This window comes from Mobula birostris, chromosome 25 (assembly GCF_030028105.1).
Source record: "Mobula birostris isolate sMobBir1 chromosome 25, sMobBir1.hap1, whole genome shotgun sequence".
Classification (NCBI taxonomy): domain Eukaryota; kingdom Metazoa; phylum Chordata; class Chondrichthyes; order Myliobatiformes; family Myliobatidae; genus Mobula; species Mobula birostris.
The window spans coordinates 36,620,924-36,645,158 of record NC_092394.1 but is presented as its reverse complement, the minus strand read 5'-3'; the positions used below and the strand labels follow the sequence as shown (position 1 = coordinate 36,645,158).

General features: G+C 43.0%; 1 protein-coding gene across 7 annotated transcripts in view; it reads right to left on the bottom strand.

Moving 5' to 3' along the window:
* LOC140187588 (RIMS-binding protein 2-like) overlaps nt 1–24,235 on the bottom strand; it is a 338,771-nt gene that overhangs the window by 127,464 nt on the left and 187,072 nt on the right. For all 7 annotated transcript variants that reach the window (XM_072243038.1, XM_072243043.1, XM_072243045.1 and 4 more), the window contains one exon: nt 13,666–13,842. In XM_072243038.1, coding sequence (XP_072099139.1) covers nt 13,666–13,842 — 177 coding nt within the window. The remainder of the gene's footprint in view (nt 1–13,665; nt 13,843–24,235) is intronic.

The following is a 24,235-nucleotide window of genomic DNA, read 5'->3' as shown; positions in this document are numbered from 1 at the left end:
GACAACAAGGCTTTGCTCCCTGATGATCTCAATGCCTCTATGCTTGCTTTGACTGTCAAACATAGAGGAATCTTCATAAACTCCCACAGCCCCTGGAGACCCTGAGAATTTGGCCTCTGAGCCTGACGTGAGAGCATCCTTCATAGGGTGAACCAACAGAAAGCATCTGGCCCAGACGGGGTACACGGCCAAGTACAAAAGACCTGTCCTAATCAAATGGCTGGAGTGTTCACTGATACCTTTAACCTCTCGCTTCGGCATTCTGACGTACCCAACTGCTTCAAGCAGGCTTCAACTACATCGGTGCCACAGAAGAAAGTGGTAACCTGCCTTGAAGACCATCAACTAGCAGCACTTATGTCTATTGCGATGAAGTGCTTTGAGAGATTAGTGATTAAATATATCAACTCCTGCCTGAGAATCAACTTGGATCTGCTGCAGTTTGCGTAACAGCACAACAGGTCCACACAAATGCCATTTCACTGGCTCTTCACTCAACCCTGGAACATCTAAACAGCAAAGGTGCATATATCAGGATGCTCTTTATGCACTACAGCTTGGCATTCAGTACTATTATCCCCTCAAAGCTAACCAATAAGCTTCAAGACATTGGCCTCAATACCTCCTTGTGCAATTGGATCCTCAATTTCATCACTTGCAAACCCCAGTCAGTTTGGATTGGCAAACAACATTTTCTCCACAATATCCATCAGCACAGCTGCACCACAAGGCTGTGTGTTCAGCCGCCTGCCCTACTCACTTTATATTTTTGACTGTGAGACTAAGCACAACCCCAATGTCACAGGTCCCGAGCATACACCTGACTAACATTCAGTCCCTGGACAACAAGCTGTGTGAACTGACAGCCAGAATCTCCTACCAGTGGGAAACAAAGGAATGTAACATTTTGTGCTTCGTGGGACCTGGTTGATGGAGGAGATACCAGAACACGCTATCGAGCCCTCTGAGTTCTCCCTGTTCCAAGCGGACAGGTCAAAAAACGTCTTTGGGGAGAGTAAAGGAGGAGGGGTATGCTTCATGGACAATAATCCTTGGTGCGACCGCCAGAATGTGCATGCCCTCAAATCCTTTTGTTCTCCAGACCTGCAATACCCAGTGCTGCTGTGCAGACCCTACTGGTTGCCTAGGGAATTCATGGCTGTTATCATCACAGCGGTGTACATTCCGCTGCAGACTGATACTGACCTGGCTCTCAAGGAACTAGACAAGACCATCAACACACTGGAGACTGCACACCCAGAGGCTGCTTTTGTTGGTGGTGACTTTAATTGAGCGTCATTGACGAAAGTCTCTCCGAAGTTTTTCCTTCGCTCAGCTTTTGGAAAATCAGATCACTCTTCAATCCTGTTTTTGCCGACATACAGGCACAAGCTGAAACAAGAGGCGGCCATAGTTAAAACCGTCCACTGTTGGTCCGACCAATTGGCCTCCATGCTTCTGGACTGCTTCGATGACATTGACTGGAATGTCTTCCATGATGAGGATGTCTCTGAGTTCACAGATGGAGTCATGTGCTTCATCCGGAAGTGCATCGATGATGTTGTCCCCCAGAAGTCAGAAAGGGTCTTCCCAAACCAGAAAACCTGGATCAATAGTTCCGTGAGAGCAGCACTTACTGTGCGACACAAAGGCAATCTACACACTGGCAATCAGCAGGAGCTCAAGAAAAGCAGCTGCAATCTGTGTAAAGCTATCAAGGCTGTGAAACAACAATATAGGGACAAGATTGAGTGAAGATTCACAACAAATAGCACATGTGACTTGTGGTGAGGACTGCATACCATTGCAGACTTCAAAGCCAAATGTAGTGGTGGTGCCAACATCGCAGCCTCTCTCCCAGATGAGCTCAATCGCTTTTATGCTTGGTTCGATGTTACTAACTCTGAACCTCCGAGGAAAGCCACTGCCTCCGAGGCTGAGGTACGCAGATGTTTCCAACAAGTGGATAGTCACAAGGCTGCGGGACCAGACGGCATCCCAAGGCAAGTGCTAAGGATGTGCACAGCACAACTGGCAGGTGTTTACAGACATTTTAATCTCTCCCTCTCCCAGTGTAGAGTGCCCTCTTGCTTCAAATTATCCACTGTTGTCCATGTACCAAAAAATGACCAAGGTAATATGCCTAAATGACTGGCGCTCTCACCTCAATAATAAGCAAATGCTTTGAGAGGCTGGTCAAGGATTACATCTGCAGCTTGCTACCACCCACACTGGACCCCCTACAATTCACCTACCGACATAACCGATCAACAGACGGCACAATAGCCACTGCTTTACATACTGTCCTTCCACATCTGGAGAAGAAGGATGCTTATGTGAGAATGCTGTTCTTGGACTACAGTTCAGCATTCAACACCATAATTCTATCCAGGCTTGACAGGAAGCTCAAGGACCTGTCTTGACCCTGCCTTGTGCAGCTTGATCCTGGACATCCTGTCAGATCGCTGGCAGGTGGTAAGAGTGGGCTCCCTCCTTTCCATCCCTCTGACTCTCAACACAGGAGCCCTCAGGGCTATGTACTAAGACCCCTCCTTTATTTTCTGTATACCTATGACTGTGTCGCCACCTATATCTCTAATCTGCTAATTAAATTTGCTGACACCCTACATTGATTAGCTGAATCTCAAACAACAATGACCTGGCCTACAGGGAAGAAGTCATCTCTCTGACACAGTGGTGTCAAGTAAAAAACCTCTCCCTCATGTCGCAAAATCTAAGGAGCTAGTTGTGGATTACAGGAGAAATGGAGATGGGCTAATCCCTATTGAAATCAATGGATTTGGGGTTGAAGTTCCTCAGCATCTACAAACGTACATCACTGAGGACCTCATGAGGTCTATACACACCAGCTGTGTGGCGATAAAGGCAGAACAGTGCCTCTTTCACCTTAGACGGTTGAGGAAGTTTGGAATGGGCCCTCAAATCCTAAAAACGCTCCATAGAGGCACAATTGAGAGCATCCTGACTATCTGCATCACTGCCTGGTATGGAAACTGTATGTCCCTTAACCGCAGGATTCTGCAGAGAGTGGTGTGGACAGCCCAGCATGTCTGTAGTTGTGAACACCCCATGACTCAGGACATTTACAGAGACAGAAGTGAGAAAAGGGCCGAAAGGATCATTGGCCCGGGTCACCCCAAACACAATCTATTCCAGCTGCTACCATCTGGGAAATGGTACCACAGCATAAAAGTCAGGACCAATGGGCTCCAGAACAGCTTCTTCCACCAGGCTATCAGACTGATTAACTCATGCTGATTTGAGTGTATTTCTATGTTATATTGACTGTTCTATTTATAATAAATTATTATAAATTACTATGATTGCACGTTGCACATTTAGACAGAAACATAACGTAAAGGTTTTTACTCATGTATGTGAAGGATGTAAGAAATAAAGTCAATTCAATTCAATTCAATTAAGTTTGCTGATGACAACAATGACATCAAAATCAAAGGTGGTGATAGGAAGGAGACTGAAAGTTCGGCTGAGTGATCCCATAACAGCAACCTCTTACTGAAAGTCATCAAGACCAGGGTAGTGATCATTGACTTCAAATAAAGGAAACCAGAGTTCCATGAGCCAGTCCTCATTGTTGAATTGGAGGTAGAGAGGGTCAGTAACTTTAAGTTCCTCAATGTTATTATTTCAGAGGATCTGTCCTAAGTTCAACATGTAAGTGTAATTACAAAGAAAGCACAGCAGCATCTCCACTTCTTTCTAAGTTTGGCAAGATTGTCATGAAATCTGAAACTCTGACAAACGTCTATAAGTGTGTGGTGGAGAGTATATGGATATCACAGCCTGTTATGGAAACACCAGTGCCCTTGAAAGGAAAATCCTACAAAAGGTAGTAGGTACAGCTCAGTCCATCACAGGTAAAGTCCTCCCTGCCACTGAATACATCTAAGTGGAGCACTGTCGCATGGATGCAGCATCCATCAAGGACCCACACCACCCAAGCCATGTTCTCTTCTTGCTACTGCCATCAGGAAGAAACTACAGGAGCCTCAAAACCCATGCCACCGGTTTCAGGAATGGTTATTATCCTTCAGCTGTCAGGCTCTTGAACCAGAAGGGATAACTTCACTCATGCCATCAGTGCACTGTTCCCACCACCTATGGACTCACTTTCAAGGACTCTTCATTTCATGTACTAGATATTTATTGCTTATTTATTATTATTATTCCTGTTTATATTTAGCCCTTGTACGTAGGTTGTTTGTCCATCCTGTTGGGTGTGATCTTTCACTGATTCTATTGTGTTTCTTGTACTTACTGTGAATTCTTGCAAAAAAATGAAACTCAGGATTGTATATGGTGACATATGTACTTTGATAATAAACTTACTTTGAACTTTGAGTCTATAGCACTTATTTTTCTTGGTAAGGGAGACCACAGGTTCATGCAACCTGGGTGAGTAACTACTGAGCATTTTGGATCTAGTACACACTGCAACCACTGAGCGCTCCTTATGGAAGCAACATTTATGATTGTGGAAAGAAGGTCAATTAAGCTTTTGTCCTCAATGGTGGTAAGCTTCTCAAAATGTTGGGAGCAAAGGGGATGCACTTATTCAGGTGGACAGTATACCATTGTGGCTTTTGACTTGTGGATGGTGAAAAAGCCTTGGATTTTTTCCTTAAATCGTAGATGGTGGAAAAACCAAGAGGAGAGTCACTTGCCATAGGATGCCAAATCTCTGACCTGTGCTTGTACCCTGGATATTTATAAAGCTTGCCCACATGACAGGTCAAAGGTGCTTGCTAGGATACTGATAATGTCTGAGGGGGATCAGCAATCATGCCATTAAATTTAGGATTTAGACAGATTCAGAGAATGGGCAAGAAAGTGGCAAGTGAAATTTAATGTTGGAAAATGGATGGTCATGCACCTTGGTAGTAGAAATAAATGTGCAGACTATTTTCAAAATGGGGAGAAAATCCAGAAATCTGAGATGCAAAGAGACTTGGGAGTCCTTGTACAGAACACTCAGAAGATTAACTTGCAGGTTGAGTCAGTGGTGAGGCAGGCAATGCCATGTTAGCATTCATTTCAAGAGGTCCAGAATACAAGAGCAAGGGTGTGATGCTGAGGCTTTATAAAGCACTGGTGAGGTCTCACCATGAGTATTGTGAACAGTTTTGGGCCCTTCATCTTAGAAAAGATGTGCTGGCATTGGAGAGGGTCCAGAGGAGGTTCACAAGGATGGTTCCAGGAATGAAAGGGTTATTATATGAGGAACATTTGATGGCTCTGGGTCTGTACTTGCTGGAATTCAGAAGGATGGGGGGGGGGGAGAATCTCATTGAAACCTTTTGAATGTTGAAAGGTCTAGACAGAGTAGATGTGGAAAGAATGTTTCCTATGGTGGGACAGTCTAGGACAAGAGGGCACAGCCTCAGAAGAGAAGACGCCCTTTCAAAACAGAGATGTGGAGAAATTTCTTTAGCCAAAGGGTGATGAATTTGTGGTATTTGTTGCCACATGCAGCCATGGAGGCCAGGTCGTTGGGTGTATTTAAGGCAGCGATTGATAGGTTCTTGATTGGACATGGCATCAAAGGTTATGGAGAGAAGGCCGGGAAATGGGGTTGAGAAGGAGATTAAAACAAAGGATCAGTCATGATTGAATGGTGGTGCAGACTCAATGGGCCAGATAGCCTAATTCTGCTCCTATGTCTTGTGGTTTTATGGAATGAAAGCGTTAATGTATAAGGAGTATTTGATGCTTCTGGGTCTGTATTCACTGGAATTTAGAACATGAGGGGCGGATAAACCTACTGAATATTGAAAAGGCCAGGGAGAGGGTGTGGAGAGGATATTTCAAATAGTGCAAGAGTGCAGTACCATAGGGCACATCCTCAGAACAGAAGGATGTCTCTTTAGTACAGAGATGATGAGTTTCTTTAGCCAGACGGTGGTGAATTTGTGGAATTCACTGATGGCTGTGGAGGCCATGTCATTGGGTATATTTAAAGCAGAGATTGGTAGGTTCTTGATTAGGCACGATACTATTATAGCTTGGGGTGTTCTGGAGTACAATTCTGGCATCGTCTGTAAGAAGTCACTGAACCTTCTTCAAGTGGAATACATGGGTTTTCTGAGTCCCCCGGTTTCCTCCCACATTCGAAAGATGTACCGGGCAAGTTAATTGCCCAATGTAAACTGTCCTATGATTAGGTTAGGGGTAATCGGGTTTGTTGGAGATCACCAGTGTGGCATGACTCGAAGGGCCAGGGGCATACATCACACTGTATTGCTAAATAAAAAAATTAGTAAGGATATTGAAGGTTTATAAAGAGAAGGCAGGAGAATGGGGTTAACTGTGAAGATAAATCTGCCATGATTGAATAGCCGAGCGGAATCACTGGGCCAAATGGCCTAATTCTGCTCCTACTGTATGTCTTATGGTCTTATACTACTCTGTGTGGAAAAATTACCCCTTAGATCCTCGCTAAAATTCCTTCCTCTCACCTTAAATCAATGCTCTGATTTTTGACACATCCGCCAAGGAAAACCTCTAAGGGCAGCAGGGGTGCTCTGGCTATCTATTCTTTCCATGTCTCCCCTAATCTTATATATCTCTATTACATGACCCTTTCTTTACTCTTGGGAAGAGACCAAGTTATCCAAACTCCTTATAACTCAACCCCTCCAATCCAGGCAACATCCTTGTAAAACAAGAGAAAATCTGCAGGTGCTGGAAATCTGACTAACACAACTCTGGAGAAACTCAACAGGCCAGGCAACTTCTATGGAAAAAAGCATAGTCGACATATCGAGCCGAAACCCTTCCATCCTTGTGAATCTTTTTTATACCCTATTTGTAACATGACATCCCAAATCTTGCACTCAAAGTCTTAGCACATGATGGCAAGCTCCCATATGTCCTCATCACTACATTGTCCGTCGACATTATGTTGTCTCTTTCAGGAAACTACATACCTGCTCCTCAAGGTCTCTTTGTTCCAACACTTGCCAGGGCCCTGTCCTGCCTGATTGAACTTTCCAAAATTAACCATTTCACAATTGTCTAGGGTAAATATCATCTGTCATTCCCTTGCCCGATTTCCTATTTGATTTATAACCTGCTGTAACCTTAATTAACTTTCTTCACTGTCTACTGCATTACTAATTTTCGAATCATGCCACCTATATGTTCATCCAAAAAATTTGAGACAGAGGACCCAGCACTGATCCTTGTGGCATTCCATTGGTCACAGCCCATGTCCTTCTACACGATAATAAAGATTATAAAAAGGTCAAGAACCATTTGAACCCAGGGAAATGTAAACTGGAGATCTGCGAGTAGATTATGGAGGGTGAATGTCCTTTAACATTTTTGTCAATAACAGCCTCTGTTACGTTGCTGATGACAGAGCAAACAGACTGGGCGGTAATTAGCCAGCGGCCCAATCAGCAGCAGGTGCAGTCCACAGTGACGAGGTTTCTCACAGGTTGGTGATGCTTGTTTAAAAGGAGAGCTTCGCGGGCATTCGGGCTTATTCTGGCAGTCCAATCAGCGGCAGGAGCAGGCCACAGCGATGAGGTTTTTTTGCATGTCGCTTGATTAGATGTACAGAAGGGACATGCGGAGCAGCCATTGTTGGGAGTAGGCCAGTGGCGAGGGTAGGAGTGTCAGGCTTTGGCTCAAAGGAGGCTTCAGGTCGAAAGAGGCACTGGCTCTGGGTAAGCTTCTGTTAAGGCTCCCCTTTTTTTCCCCTCTCTCTTTATTGTACCTAGAGTGGTAAATGGATGTAGTGTATTCTTCATGCTGGATGTTGGAGCCCTGGGAGACCCAGAGTCTCCCAGGGAACTACATCTAGGAAAGTGCATCCAGCTGCAGCTCCTTGAAGACCATGTTAGGGATCTGGAGCAGCACCTAGATGATCTTTGGCTTGTACGGGAGAGTGAGGAGATAACCAATCAGAGTAACAGAGAAGTAGACACCCCTATGTTGCAGCAGGCGCGTAGCTGGGTTACTGTCAGGAGAAATGGAAATATGAAAAGGCAGTTAGTGCAGAGCACCATTGTGGCCATTCCTCTCAATAATAAATATACCACTTTGGATACTGTTGTCAGGGATGACCACCCAGGTTACTGGCACTGATCACAGGTCCATGGTGCAGAAGGGGAAGAGGGAGAAGAGGAAAGTGGTAGTGATGGGGGACTCATTTGTCAGGGGAACAGACGGGAAATTCTGTGGATATGAACGGGACCCCTGAATGTTATGTCGCCTCCCTGGTGCCAGGGTCAGAGACATCTCGGATCATGTCCACAGCATTTTGGATAGGGAGGAAGGGCAGCCAGGTGTCTTGGTACATATTGGTACCAATGACATAGGAAGGAAAAGCAAAGAGGTCCTGAAAAGAAAATTTCGAGAGCTAGGTAGAAAGCTGAGAAGTAAGACCTCCAGGTAGTAATTTCTGGATTGCTGCCTGTGCTACGCACAGTGAGTGTAGAAACAGGATGATTTGGCAGATTAATACGTGTCTGAGAAGCTAGTTCGGGGGGCTGGGCTTCAGGTTCTTGGATCATTGGGATCTTTTCTGGGGGAGGTATGACCGGTTCAAAAGTGACGGGTTGAACCTGAACCCAAGGGACCAATATTCTCGAGGGCTGGTTTGTTAGAGCTGTTGGGGAGAGTTTAAGCTAACTTAGCAGGGGAGTGGGAACAGAAGTGAAGGGACTCAGGATAGGATGGATGGTTAAAATAAAGATAGCATGCAGTCAAGACTGTCAGGAAGCGCAGGCAGGGGACAGGACAAAATTGCAGCTAGCAGGGTGAATATCAGTGCATTAGGGATGCAGAATCAAAAATAATAGCAAATACAGTACTCAAAGTGTTATACCTCAATGCACAGAGTCTAAGAAATAAGGTGGATGATCTTATTGCACTAGTACAGATTGTCAGACATGATGCTGTGGTCATACCTAAACTGTGGCTGAAAGATGGTTGTAGTTGGGAGCTGAATGTCCATGGTTACACGTTGTATCAGAGGGATAGGAAAGTAGGCAGAGGGAGTGGTCTGCCTCTGCTGGTTAAGAATGGTATCAAATCAGTAGAAAGATATGACATAGGATTGGAAGATGTTGAATCCTTCTGGGTTGTTAAGACACTGCAAAGGTAAAAGGACCCTGTTGGCAGTTATATACAAGCCTTCCAACAGTAGCTGGGATGTGGACCACAGATTACAACGGGAAGTAGAAGAGGTGTATCAAAAGGACAACGTTATGATAGTGATGGGAGATTTCAATATGCAAGCTAATTGGAAAAATCAGGTTGGTAATGGATCTCAAGAGAGTGAGTTTGTTGAATGCCTACAAGGTGGCTTTTTAGAGCAGTTTGTTGTTGAGCCTACTAGGGGATCAACTATATTGGATTGCATGTTATGTAATGAACCAGAGGTGATTAGGGAGCTTAAGGTAAAAGAACCTTAGGAGGCAGTGATCACAATATGATTGAGTTCAACTTGAAATCTGATAGGGAGAACGTAAAGTCTGATGTAGCAGTATTTCACTGGAATAAAGGAAATTACGGTGGTATGAGAGAGGAAATGGCCAAAGTAAATTGGAAGGAGCTGCTGGCAGGGATGACAACAGAGTAGCAACGGCATGAGTTTCATGGAAAAGTGAGGAAGGTGCAGGATAGATGTATTCCAAAAACAAAGAATACGCAAATGGTAAAATAGTACAATCGTGGCTGATAAAGGAAGTCAAAGCTAATGTAAAAACAAAAGGAAGGGCATACAACACAAAAATTAGTGGCAAGACAGGATTGTGAAGCATTTATAAATCTTCAAAGAGCAACCAAAAGAAGCATTAGGAGGGAAGAGATGAAACATGAAAGCAAGCTAATAAACAGTATCAAAGTGGATAGTAAAAGCTTTTTCAAGTATATAAAAAAGAGTGAGAATGGATATAGAACCGCTAGAAAATGAGGCTGGAGAAATAATAACAGGGGACAAGGAGATGGCAGATGAACTAAATGATTATTTTGTTTCAGTCTTCACTGTGGAATACACTGCGTGAAGCAATGTGCCAGATGTTGAAAGGTGCAAGGGAAGAGAAATGCAGTTACTATTACAAGGTGCTCAAAAAGCTGACAGACCTAAGGGTTTATAAGTCACTCAGACCAGATGAACTGCACCCTAGGGTTATGAAAGAGGTAGCAGTAGAGATTGTGGAGACATTAATAATGATCTTTCAAAAATTATTGGACTCTGACTTGCTGCCAGAGGACTGAAAAATTGCAAATCTCACTCCACTCTTTAGGAAAGGAGGAAGGCAACAGAAAGGAATTATAGACCAATCAGCCTGACCTCAGTGGCTGGGAAGATCTTGGAGTTAATTGTTAAGAATGAGGTTATGGAGTACTTGGTGATACAGGACAAGATAAGACAAAATAAGCAACGTTTCCTTAAGGGAAAATCTTGCCTGATGAACCTGTTGGAATTACTTGAGGAGATTACAAGTAGGATAGATAAAGGGGACTCAGTAGATGTTATATATTTGGACTTTCAGAAGGACTTTAACAGGATGGCACACAACAGGCTCCATACCAAGTTAAGAATCCAAGGTATTTCAGGAAAGTTACTGACAGATTGGTAGGAGGCAGCAAGTGGGAATAAAAGGATCCTTTTCGGGTTGGCTGCCAGTGACTAGTGGTGTTCCACAGGGGTCGGTGTTGGGACCACTTTTTTTATGCTGTATATCAATAATGTAGGTGATGGAATAAATGGCTTTGTTGCCAAGTTTGCAGACGATACAAAGATTGGTGGAGGAGCAGGCAGTGTGGAGGAAACAGGTAGGCTGAAGAAGGGCTTAGACAGACTAGGAGAATGAGCAAGAAAGTGGTAAATGAAATACAATGTTAGAAAATGGCATGGTTATGTACTTTGGTAGTAGAAATAAATGTGCAGACCATTTTCTAGATGGAGAGAAAATCAAGAGTCTGAGATGCAAAGGGACTTGGGAGTCCTTGTGCAGAACACCCTAAAGGTTAAGTTGCAGGTAGAGTCAGTGGTGAGGAAGGCAAATGCAATGCTAGCATTCATTTCAAGAGGGTAACATTACAAGAGCAGGGATGTGATGCTGAGGCCTTATAAGACACTGGTGAGGCTTCACCTTGAGATTTATGAACAGTTCTGGGTTTCTCTGCTAAGAAAAGATGTGCTGGCATTGGAGTGGGTTCAGAGGAGCTTCACAAGGATGATTCTGGGAATGAAAGGTTACCACATGAGGAATGCTTGATGGCTCTGGATCTATACTCGCTGGAATTTAGAAAGAAGAGGGGAGATCTCATTGAAACCTTTCAAATGTTGAAAGGCCTAGACAGTGTAGATGTGGAGAGGATGTTTTTCCATGGTGGGGAGTCTAGGACAAGAGGGCACAGCCTTAGGACAGAGGGGCATCCATTCAAAACAGAGATGCAGAGAAATTTCTTTAGCCAGAGCATGGCAAATTTGTGAAATTTATTAACACAGGCAGCGGGTGGAGGCCAGGTCATTGGGTGTACTTACGGCAGAGCTTGATCAATTCCTGATTGGACACGGCATCAAAACTTCTGGGGAGAAGGTGGGGAATGAGGCTGAGAGGGGAAAGAAAAGAATCAGCCATGATGAAATGGTGGAGCAGACTCGTTGGGTCAAATGGCCTCAATTCTACTCCCCTGTCTTTTGGTCTAGACAGATCGGATTTGTCCTTTTTACTAACAGGACATATCTGGGCATTTTTCCACTTTGTCAAACAGACATCAGTGTTGCTGGTGTACTGTAACAGCTAATATAAAATTCGGAAATACGCAAGTCAATAATCCAATACAGTATTCAGGAAAAACTTCTTAATTTGCAGTGATTTGAATGTGACAATTTATTTTTGCAGCATTTGAGGCAAATGGCATTTAACAAGCATTTCAGTAGATACCTGTTGAACAAATAAGAATATTCTAGTAGTATAAGATAAAGTGAGATATGTGAAAATATTGGTGGAACGCAAGCACTTTTCAACAAATTGTACATTACTTTGTGCCCTCTGTGTGCCCTTCTGCAATAATGCCACTGCCCAGCAGAGGGCAATTTATAAACACTGATCATTAGGCAGTGGAAAACATGAAAAGATTATGTTGACATAAGACACCAGATGCTGGGATTTGGAGCTTTAAACCAACTGCTAGAGGAAGTCAGTGGGTCAGATGAGGCAAGAAATTAATTTAGGTAAGCATGGGCGGGAAGGATCCATGAAAATGATAAAGGTGAACAAAGTGAGAAAACTTCGAGACAGACTACAAGAGTGTGGAAGGGACAGTGGAGTGTGATATCCACTGGATTTACAGAAATTCCACATGTTAATGTTCATAACGTTGGGTAGTAGACTACCTAAATGGAATATGAGATAAGGTGCTGTTGTTGTTGTTAAGTGCCACTGAGTCGTCGGTGACTCATGGCGAACCCATGGATAGTTGCCCCAAATGAGTTTCGATCCTTGCAAAAGCGGCTCATTGTTGATAACACTGCTTTCATAGCTACCCTTATTGTGTCCATTCATCTGATTGGCATCTTTTCTCTTTTCCTTCCACCTTGTCGAGCAAGATATTCTTTCCCAGGGAGCTGTTTCTTCCCATGATGTGCCCAAAGGTACAATCCGCCTATTGTATTATTGTTCTTACAAGCCTACAATCATTGAGACAAATACTGAATTTTCCAATTTCAAATAATCCACACCCCATGGTACTTTCCTACTCCCACCAATTCATCGGGTCTCTCTCCCTTTACTCATGTTTTCCATCTCCACCAGGTCTTCCCATCCTCCCCACCATACTCTATCTGCCCATCAAACTACCCACCTGAGTTTTTTTCTCTTGCAGGCCACCCTTCAAATTCCCTCCCCAATTTGGCTCCATCTGTCAATCATTAACAGCCTCAGCAGACTTCATCGATTATGTATCAACTCCCATCTCCTCCAACCCTCCCACCTCCTTGTACTGGCAGCCCTCACTGAACCCTCAGCCCTGATGAAAGGTCTCAATCTGAGACACTGATCATCTCTTTGCCTCCACAGATGCTATCAGACCTGATAAGTTCCTCCTGCAGTATGCTTTTTGAAAGGAAAGATGCGGCTGACTTGAAATACAAACAAGAAAAACAAGATAAGAAAAAAAAAAGAAAGCATACAAAAGACAGAATAACAAATATCAAGAAAACTAAAGAAATAAACTTTAAAACTAACAAAACTTAATTTTAATTTTCTGTCATTTTTAACTTATATGATATATCCTTGTGACTTTCTTCTGTGCACATGGTATTGGGGCATTATTCCTATATCCCTATTTTCTCCATGACAAATAATGATAGAATGAGATTGAAATTTCAATTTCTTTTTCACCTGAAATGCTTCAGCACTCTACTGTTAGGTTAAAATGTTTCATATTGTCTTTCATTCAACATTGAATATCATCATTGTATTTATTATACTTTTAAAACAAAGAAGTGGACCACGTTCTTCTTTTTCAAAAATAACTAATATACCTGACATTTGTCGCTTGTTTATTAAAAATATGACTGAAGATGATTTTACCTTCAACACAACTGAAAAGTTTTTGTCATGAATAAGTGACATTCCAAAAGAAAAACTTTTTTTTTACCTTTGATGGTCCCAGTTTTGCATGAAGGTCACAACATTCTTGCCTTAACTCCTCTATCTCCTTATCTTTGGCAAGGATGACATCAGCATGTTCAGAGAGATCTTTGGCACGCTGCCTGGCAAAGGCTTTCTTGTAGTGTTCCAAACTGGAGCCTTTGGCCAGGACAGGAGAGTTTACCTGAATGTAGAGATAAATGTTATAGTTAAAAGACTCTGAAACAGAAACACAGAAAACCTACAGCACAATACAGGCCCTTTGGCCCACAATGCTGTGCCAAACATACTTTAGAAATTACCTAGGGTTACCCATAGCTTTCTATTTTTCTAAGCTCCATGTACCATGTTAGAATTGTTGGAATTGGTTGCATGATGAACATAGGTAAATGATTTGCGTCACTGGCACAAATTTCATAATTGAACACATTTATGTCTGATTTTAATTGAAATTTGGTTTGTGGGTGCACCATGCAGACTTGTTGCTTATACAATCACCAGAAGCTGCCACATTCTCCAGCTGTGAATATATACCTATGCAACCAACAGGCTAACAGACCAGACTATTCTCTCCACCACTGCCATTCTAAATATTCCCCATCTCTCCTGCAGTTTTCTACTTTAATTTGCAACAATCAGCTTTCTGATCGCAAACTTTTGATGAATCATCACCCTCTCTAAATACATCATGGGAAGAATTAAACCATAACAGTTAGTCTATACTACAAATAATAATAATTCTACTACCTTTGAAGAATTATTTCATTCTGAACTAGATTCTTCGCACAATCGGCATCTCATTCAATCTCATGTTCTCGTCACTAAAACAAAATCACCTGCATAACAATGACTGGCACAATTTCTGCTCATTCTCTTTGGTGTTGAAACTCCAACCATCACAATATCATTTAAAGACCCAATTACTCCAGCATTCTTTTGGACAGCCTCACATCTTTAATCTTTTATAAATTTAAACTTAACAAATTTCATGGTACCTAATTTTATAAATATCAATGCCCATAACAGCAATACTCCATTGCTTGTGTTCACTCATAGTTAACTAAATCTTCATGTCTTTAACACTTGTTCTTCTTGTCAAGTTCTCCTACCATGTGGATCCTCCCAATTAATGTAACTTTTGCCAGTGCCAGAAACTCCCAGCATCTGTATTCCTCTGATCTGTTTGCTTGTGACATCTCATTTCATATAGTCCTGCTCATTGTCTTTAGATTCTTCTTTAACATGGCTGATGAAGGGTCTCAACACAAAACTCTTCACAGAGACTGACTCACCTGCTGATTTACTTCAGCATTTTGAATTGCTTTGGATTTCCAACATCTGCAGAATCCCTTGTGCTCACTCCTTAATATTTTGGTTCAGATCTTTGCATCTCTGTGCAACATTTATTTCTACAAGCAATTTATTATTAGGATTCTCAACTGAACATACTTCAGCAGAAAATGGAAGAAATCACTCTAAAAACCTGATGCACACTAAAATACAGTGCATTAAAAAAGTATTCAGCCCCCAACCCTTTGTTCACATAAATGAGTATTACAACCAGAGATTGTGATGAATTTAACTGAGAAATTTTATTTGTGAATCACATACTCCTTTTCCACAGTACAGGCCAAAAAAGGGAAAATTGTTCAGCATGAAAAACTAAAAATTCAAAAAGTGAAATGTCAGCAGTTCAAAAGTATTCATTCCCCTTTGTTTGATACTTAAGTGAACCATCTCTCACTGCTATTACAACCAGTAGTCTTTTGGGGCTATACTGTATTAGCTTTGCATAATGTGATGCAGCAAGATTTGCCCTCTCCTTCTTGCAAAATTGCTCAAGCTGTGCCAGGTTAGTTACTAAACGACAGTGAACAGCAATCTTGAGGTCTTGCCAGAAATATTCGTGGTCTATCAGTGGTGTGAACAGAACTTTACCAAGAGGGATTTCTTGCAGGTTGGCGGCGGTTATTTAAGAAGGGAGATTCAAGAGCATTTGTCCATTGCACGTGGCCTCTCAACGACCATAACCGTAGCATCAATCATGAGTTAAATAGCAGGGAAGGTTCAGGCATAAAAGGGAGACACTCCTCGCGGAGCGGTCATCAACGGAGTGATCTGAGGCAGACTGGTAGGGCTTTAGTTCAGTGGTCCCCAACCACCGGGCTACGGACCAGTGCCGGGCCGCAAAGCATGTGCTACTGGGCCACGAGGAAACGATATGATTTGGCGATAGGAGTCAGCTGCGCCTTTCCTCATTCCCTGTCACGGCCACTGTTGAGCTTGAACGCAAGCGAGGTCATTACGCATGCGTCATCCATGTCAGCGCGGGAAGAAGATCAATTCCTCGAGCTTGCAAATGACGGCGGGCTGAAAAGTATGTTTGACATAACATCTCTCCGGCATTCTGGATCAAAGTCAAGGGCGAATATCCTGAGATTACCACGGAAGCACTGAAAACGTTGCTTCCATTTCCAACTTATCTCTGCAATGAATGCAACAAAAACTAAATTGCGGAATAGACCGGACATAAGAAACCTCCTCCGAGTATCGCTGTCTCCCATCACCCCTCGATAGGACCATCTTGTTGTAGGAAAACAAGCCCAGGGCTCCCACTGATTCAGCGACATTGGTCTGTTGCAATGATCTTATATGTTCATATGGAGAAAATATGCGCTGTGTGTTTAATATTAAATTCGTTAGATAAACCCTTTTAGAAATGAAATTGAGTGTATTAGCCATTAAAAAGTGACTTATAGTTGACTGATCTTCTATATTCCAGTCGTGATTAACACTACCCCCCTCCCCCCCGAACAGAATCGCCAAAAACGATTTGTAGAAAAAAAATCGGCACGTACACGCATGCGCAAGTCCTCATGGTCATTGTAGTCTTCTCGGGGTAAACGCAACGTATTTGACGGTTTCTCTTGTCTGTTGGCAACCCTACCCGCCCCCCCCCCCGCCCCAGCCGGTCTGCAAGAATATTGTCAATAATAAACCGGTCTGCGGTGCAGAAAAGAAAAAAGGTTGGGGACCCCTGCTTTCGCTGATTCAGGATTCAGCGATAACAGGTTGAGGCAAGGTAAGTTACTTGCGAGGAATAGAAACAGGAAGTATGTCTGTGAGGCTGGTGTTCTGTCCTGAGTGTCAGATGTGGGAAGTCCGGGAGACTCCCAGCCTCCCAGCCTCCCAGATGGCCACATCTGCAGCAGGTGCATCTAGCTGCAGCTTCTTAGGGACCAAGTTAGGGAACTGGAGATGCAGCTCGATTACCTTTGTTTGGTCAGGGAAAGTGAAGAGGTGATAGAGAGGAGCAATAGGCAAGTAGTCACACCAGGGCCTCAGGAGACAGATAAATGGGTAATATTCAGGAGAGTGAAGGGCAAGAGTCAGATACTAGAGAGTACCTTGCTGGCTGTCCCCCTTAACAATAAGTACTCCTGTTTGAGTACTGTTGGGAGGTGTGGGGGGAACAGCCTACCTGGGGGAAGCAACAGCGGCCACATCTCTGGCACAGAGTCTGGCCCAGTGGCTCAGAAGGGTAGGGAGTGGAAGAAGGCAGCAGTAATAGGGGACTCTATAGTTAGGGGGTCAGACAGGCGAATTTGTGGACGCAGGAAAGAAACACGGATAGTAGTTTGCCTCCCAGGTGCCAGGGTCCAAGATGTTTCTGAGCGCGTCCATGATATCCTGAAGTGGGAAGGTGAACAGCTAGAGGTCATGGTACATATTGGTACCAATGACATAGTTAGGAAAAGGGAGGAGGCCCTGAAAACAGACTACAGGGAGCTAGGAAGGAAGTTGAGAAACAGGACCACAAAGGTAGTAATCTCAGGATTACTGCCTGTGCCACGCGACAGTGAGTATAGGAATAGAGTGAGGTGGAGGATAAATGTGTGGCTGAAGGATTGGAGCGGGGGCAGGGATTCAGATTTCCGGATCATTGGGACCTCTTATGGGACAGGTATGATCTGTACAAAAAGGACGGGTGTTACTTGAATCCGAGGGGGACCAATATACTGGCAGGGAGGTTTATTAAAGCTGTTGGGGAGAGTTTAAACGAGAATTGCTGGTGGTGGGAAATGACCTGAAGAGATGGTGGAAGGGGCGGTTGGCTCACAAATAGAGAAAGCTTGGAGACAGTGCAAGAGGGAGGAAAGGCAGGTGATAGAGAAAGGATACGCTCAGACCGATGGTTTGAGATGTATCTATTTTAACACAAGAAGCATAATGAACAGAGTGGATGAGCTTAGAGTGTGGATCAGTACTTGGAGCTATGACGTTGTGGCCATTACAGAGTTTTGGATGGCTCAGGGGCAGGAATGGTTACTTCAAGTGCCAGGCTTTAGATGCTTCAGAAAGGACAGGGAGGGAGGCAAAAGAGAGGGGTGCGTGACACTGCTGATCAGAGATAGTGTCATGGCTGCAGAAAAGGAGGAAATCTTGGAGGGATTATCTACTGAGTCTCTGTGGGTGGAAGTTAGAAACAAGAAGGGGTCAATAATTTTACTGGGTGTTTATAGACCACCCAATAGTAACAGGGACATCGAGGAGCAGATAGGGAGACAGATTCTGGAAAGGTGTAATAATAACAGGGTTCTTGTGGTGGGAGATTTTAATTTCCCAAATATTGATTGGCATCTCTCTAGAGCAAGGGGTTTAGATGGGGTGAAGTTTGTTAGGTTTATTCAGGAAGGTTTCCTGACACAATATGTAGATAAGCCTACAAGAGAAGAATATGTACTTGATCTGGTATTGAGAAGTTAACCTGGTCAGGTGTCAGGTCTCTCAGTGGGAGAGCATTTTGGAGATAGTGATCACAATTCTATCTCCTTTACCATAGCATTTGGGAGCGATAGGAACTGACAAGTTAAGGAAGTGTTTAATTGGAGTAAGAGGAAATATGAAGCTATCAAGCAGGAACTTGGAAGCATATATTTGGAACAGATGTTCTCAGGGAAATGTACACCAGAACTGTGGCAAAGGTTCAGAAGATATTTGCGTGGCGCTCTGCATAGCTACATTCCAATGAGATAGGGAAAGGATGGTATGGTACAGAAAGCATGGTGTACGAAAGGTGTTGAAAGTCTAGCCAAAAAGAAAAGAAAAGCTTATGAAAGGTTCAAATAACTAGGTAATGATAGAAATCTAGAAGATTATACGGCTAGCAGGAAGGAGCTTAAGAATGAAGTTAGGAGAGCCAGAAGAGACCATGAGAAGGCCTTGGCGAGCAGGATAAAAGAAAACCCAAAGGCATTCTACATGTGAAGAACAAGAGGATAAGACGTGAGAGAATAGGACTAATAAGTGTGACAGTGGAAAAGTGTGTATGGAACCAGAGGAGATAGCTGAGGTACTTAACGAATACTTTGCTTCAGTATTCACTATGGAAAAGGATCTTCGCGATTGTAGGGATGACTTACAGTGGACTGAAAAGCTTGAGCATACAGGTTTCCCCCGCTATCTGAAGGTAGAGCGTTCCTATGAAACGGTTCGTAAGCCGGAATGTCGTAAAGTGAATAAGCAATTACCATCTATTAATATGGGAAAATTTTTTGAGCGTTCCCAGACCCAAAAAATAACCTACAAAATCATGCCAAATAACACATGGAACCTAAAATAACAGTAACATATAATAAAAGCAGGCATGATAAATACACAGCCTATATAAAATACAAATACTTTTCTGCAGCACTGTCTAACGCAGCGAAAATCTCATGGAAGCGCTCTCAGCAGAAACACTCTCTCCAGTAACCTTTACGCTATGAAGCTGCCAAATCATACCAAATACAACATAAAAATACACAGCCCATATAAAGTAGAAATAATGTATGTACAGTGTAGTTTCACTTACCGGAATCGGGAAGACTCCAATAAATTGTAGTTTCGTCACAGTTAAACACTTGCTTATACGAATAACCACTCGACGCAATCGGCAATCGCCTCTGATCTGGGCCGAAATTTACGTACCAGGCAGCATCTAATTAATTCGCTTGTTTATTTCGGCTTTTTTCTTAAAGATGTGCTGGGTGCGTTCCGACTACTGTTGCGCCACTGCATTCTGCGTGGCAATGTATCAGTCCGCGGCCCAGAGGTTGGGGACCACTGCTTAAACTATAAAGCTGCCCTCGTCTCAGAAACCGATCAAACCACCCATGACTACCTTTAAATTCCACTTTCGCAACACTTTCATCACCATCACCTAGTGCTTTCTGTTTCAGCTTATTAAAAAGACTGACTGATTTCTCCTTAAGTATAAGAAAACTTAACGGAACACTACGCTTTGTACACTCATCAATCCACTCAAGCAATAGACTTTCCATTTCATCCATTATTGGATGCTAACTAAGAGAGACCACTTTGCTACGAGCAGAACCAACAGTAACATTGGCAGCTTTCAAACTTTTTTCTCCCTACGTATAAATAGCATGAATGGTGGACGCAGGCAAGTTCAACGCGCGGACAATGCCCTTATTTCGTTCACCACGATTGAAACGCTCTTTTAGGCTTTTCCGATACCTTAGAACTTATCTTGTTCACAGATGCACAAAATAAGTCGAGATTAAGCACGCTGCTTCAACAGCTTTTGTACACCACAGTTCCTGTACCATACGCTCTACACATTCTGCACGTGTTAAAGCAATGCCAGCTAGAATGCAGTTCCGGGGGAGGAGCTTGGCTGTCCGGGCGCACGCTGCCTTTTTTTGTAACAGTGAAAACATCTTCTGTTCGCGAAAACAGGTAACCAATGTAGGTCTTCTGTAACAGCGAGGTGTCATAAAGCGAACGTTTGGAAAATGAGGGCCACCTGAATAGACATTAAGAAAGAGGATGTGCTGGAGCTTTTGCAAAGCATTAAGTTGGATAAGTCACCAGGACTGGACAAGATGTACCCCAGGTTACTGTGGGAGGTGAGGGAGGAGATTGCTGAGCCTCTGGCAATGATCCTTGCAACATCAATGGGGACGGGGGAGGTTCCAGAGGATTGGAGTGTTGCAGATGTTGTTTCCTTATTCAAGAAAGGAAGTAGAGATAGCCCAGGAAATTATAGACCAGTGAGTCTTACTGACTTTGGTAAGATCCTGAGAGGCAGGATTTATGAACATTTCGATGAACAAGTATGATGGCAGAATATAGTATTAATGGTAAGACTCTTGGCAGTGTGGAGGATCAGAGGGATATTGGGGTGTGAGTCCATAGGGCACTGCTGCATAGGTTAACTGTGTGGTTAAGAAGGCATACGGTGCATTGGCCTTCAACAACCGTGGGATTGAGTTTAAGAGCTGAGAGGTAATGTTACAGCTTTATAGGACTCTGGTCAGACCCCACTTGGAGTACTGTGCTCAGTTCTGGTCACCTCACTGCAGGAAGGATGTGGAAACTATAGAAAGGGTGCAGAGGAGATTTACAAGGATGTTGCCTGGATTGGGGAGCATGCCTTATGAGAACAGGTTGAGTGAACTTGGCCTTTTTTCCTTGGAGCGACGAAGGGTAACAGATGACCTGATAGAGGTTTATAAGATGATGAGAGGCATTGATCGTGTGGATAGTCAGAGGCTTTTTCCCAGGGCTGAAATGGCTAACACGAGAGGGCACAGTTTTAAGGTGCTTGGGAGTAGGTACAGAGGAGATGTCAGGGGTAAGCTTTTTGATGCAGAGAGTGGTGAGTGCGTGGAATGGGCTGCCAGCAACAGTGGTGGAGGCAGATACAATAGGGTCTTTTAAGAGGCTCTTAGATAGGTACATGGAGCTTAGAAAAATTGAGGGCTATGGGCAACCCTAGGTATTTTCTAAAGTAATTACATGTTCGGCATAGCATTGCAGGCCGATGGGCCTGTATTGTGCTGTAGTTTTTCTATGCTTCTAAGTTCGATCAGGTTAAAGTCAGGACTCTGACTGAGCCACTCAAGGACATCAATTTTCTTCATTTGAAGCCACTATCTGGTTGCTCTGCCAGTGTGCTTTGGGTCGTTATCCTGCTGAAATACCAACATTCTCCCCAGTTTAAATTTTCTGGCAGAGAGTAGGAGGTTTTTATCCAGAAACACTTTGCATTTAACGACATTCATCTTCCCATCAATCCTGACCATATTTCCAGTCCCAACTGCTAAAAGCAGCCCCATAGCACGAGACTATCTCCTCCATACTTTACAGTTAGAATAGTGTTAAGTGGCTGATTTACGCCACGTGTACTGCTTAGTGTTGAGGCCAGGAGGTTCCACTTTAGTCTCATCTGACTACAAGACCCTCTTCCACATCTTTACATTATCTTCTAAGTGACGCTTTGCAAAGTCTTTATGGGCAAGGATATGTCCTTTTTTTAGCCAGGGGTTCTTCCTTGCCACTCTTCCATAAGTACCCTTTCATGTAAGGTTTTAGAGATGGTGGAGCCATGAACTTCAGCTCCATTTGTAGCTACTGACTTCTGCAGCTCACTCGGAGTGATTGTGACCATCATATTAGCCTCTCTTGCAAGTGCTATTCTTCTCTGGTGACTAAGTTAGAGAGGGGGCCTGACCAAGGCAGTGTGGCTGTGGTTTCATATTTTTTTCCACTTTTTCACGATGGACTGCGCTGAGCTCCGAGGTGTGTTCTGTGCCTTTGAAATGGTCTTGTACCTTTCCCCAGATTTGTGTTTCTCTATTATTGTTTCCCTGATTTGCATTGAATGCTCCTTTTTCCTTCATTTTGGTTTGGTCTGTTGAAAATCTACCATACTGTTGGACCTTGTAGAGAGGGGATACTTACAGTTTTCTTATGAATTCACTGAAAACAGGTGAATGTGCAATAATCTACATCAAAAATTGGGTGGGCTGGTCAGTGAATATACTGCCACCGAGAAAAGTTAGCATAATTACAAAGGGATGAATACTTTTTTTAGCCTCACAATTTAGATTTTTTTAATTTTTAGTGAATTGTTGACAGGTTTTGGAATTTTTCTTTTGATTTGACATGATGCATAATGTTTTGTAGATTAGCTCAAAAATCCTATTATAAATTTAGAAAATGAGACAGTAAAATGTGAAAATACATGTGGAGGCTGAATATTTTTTTCAGGCACTATACGGGACTCCGGTATCTCCAGAGAACTAGTAAGGCGGCAATAAAGTATCACCTCTTGAGTTACCAACCAATCTGATTATTTTTATCATAATGTTATCTAAATGGTCAGAATCAATAACTTTCAGAAATGTATACTGGATCAGAAGAGGCACTAGTTACAACCCTATATCCTGCACAAGCCATGTATTTAGTCACTACACCTTTAGCCTTTTAATGATATGGCTCGTATTATTGCCATATGCATACTCATTTAACCTTACGGGTGTTGCTTGGAAAAAATCAAAAGTAGACTTTGTGCTTCTTAGAGAAAAAATTACACAAGCTGAGCATTACCCAAAATAGATCAAGACAAAGCTGGTGACTGAATGACACATCTTGGAACTTCAACACTGGAAGCTGCTGTGATGTAAGGGGCACACTGTATTCCATGTGCCAGAGATACTGAGTAGCGATTAAATCCAAATAAATATTAAATTTGTACCTTCTCTGCAACACAATAATACAGTTGAGTTAATTGAAATGTACATGAGTTCCAACAATAAAATTTGAATCACTGCAAAATGTTAAACCAGGCATGACGCTAGGAAGCAGCATTAATACTTCACAAAAATACACTAAACCTGTTATTAAAAAAAAAAGCCCATCTCTGACACATTTATCTTCTGGTGCTATTTATTGTCATGTCCAACTCCAGTGGGTCTGAACAGACTCGCGTCTGCCCCTCCCAGGCCATGCCATATGAAACAACAACAATCGTCATGACACTTCAGTCATATTTACTTACTAATTGATAGGGTAGGTACACTAAATTTTGACTCTGATTATAGTTTCAACTGTTAGACTGTAGATCTATCTAGACCTGTATCCAAGTCTGATTATTGTAAGTTAGGTACAACATATACCGTCTTTGCAATTGTCAGGGGTCAAGAGATTTACATTTACTCCTGACCCTCAAAGTTACAGATGGGGTCAAAGAGCACTGCTACTCTGACAGTGAAAACCTGGCCTTGGGAGACAAACTGATCCCTGGAGTGACTTCAATGCCAGGGTCAGAAATGGTATAGTCCTTTGACATGGAGGGACTGGCAAGAAAAGGCAGGCATAGCCACCTTTAACAGTTGGCCTCCAAAATAACTAGTTGATTATGGACAGGCGGTAATCAACTCTTCGTTTTATTAGAAGGACAGAAGGAGAGCTTCCTGATGTAATACATTTCCCCCAGTAAACATAATAGAAAACAAACAGGAGGAGGAATAAGCCAAACAGCACACTGTGCCTGCTCTGACATTATGGCTGGTCTTCCATTTTAGTATCATTCTCCTGTTCTGCCTCAATATTTTGATTCCACTGATATGCCAAAAATCTACTGATTCTGGTTTTACTATGCGATACTTTTTTTTGATCATAGAAAAGCCTTTGACTCCAGAGTTAGGGGCTATGGAGTATCATCAATTTGGCTATCCACAGAAATTGGTATCCATTTTATAGCTGCAACCCGCAATCTTAATTGACGG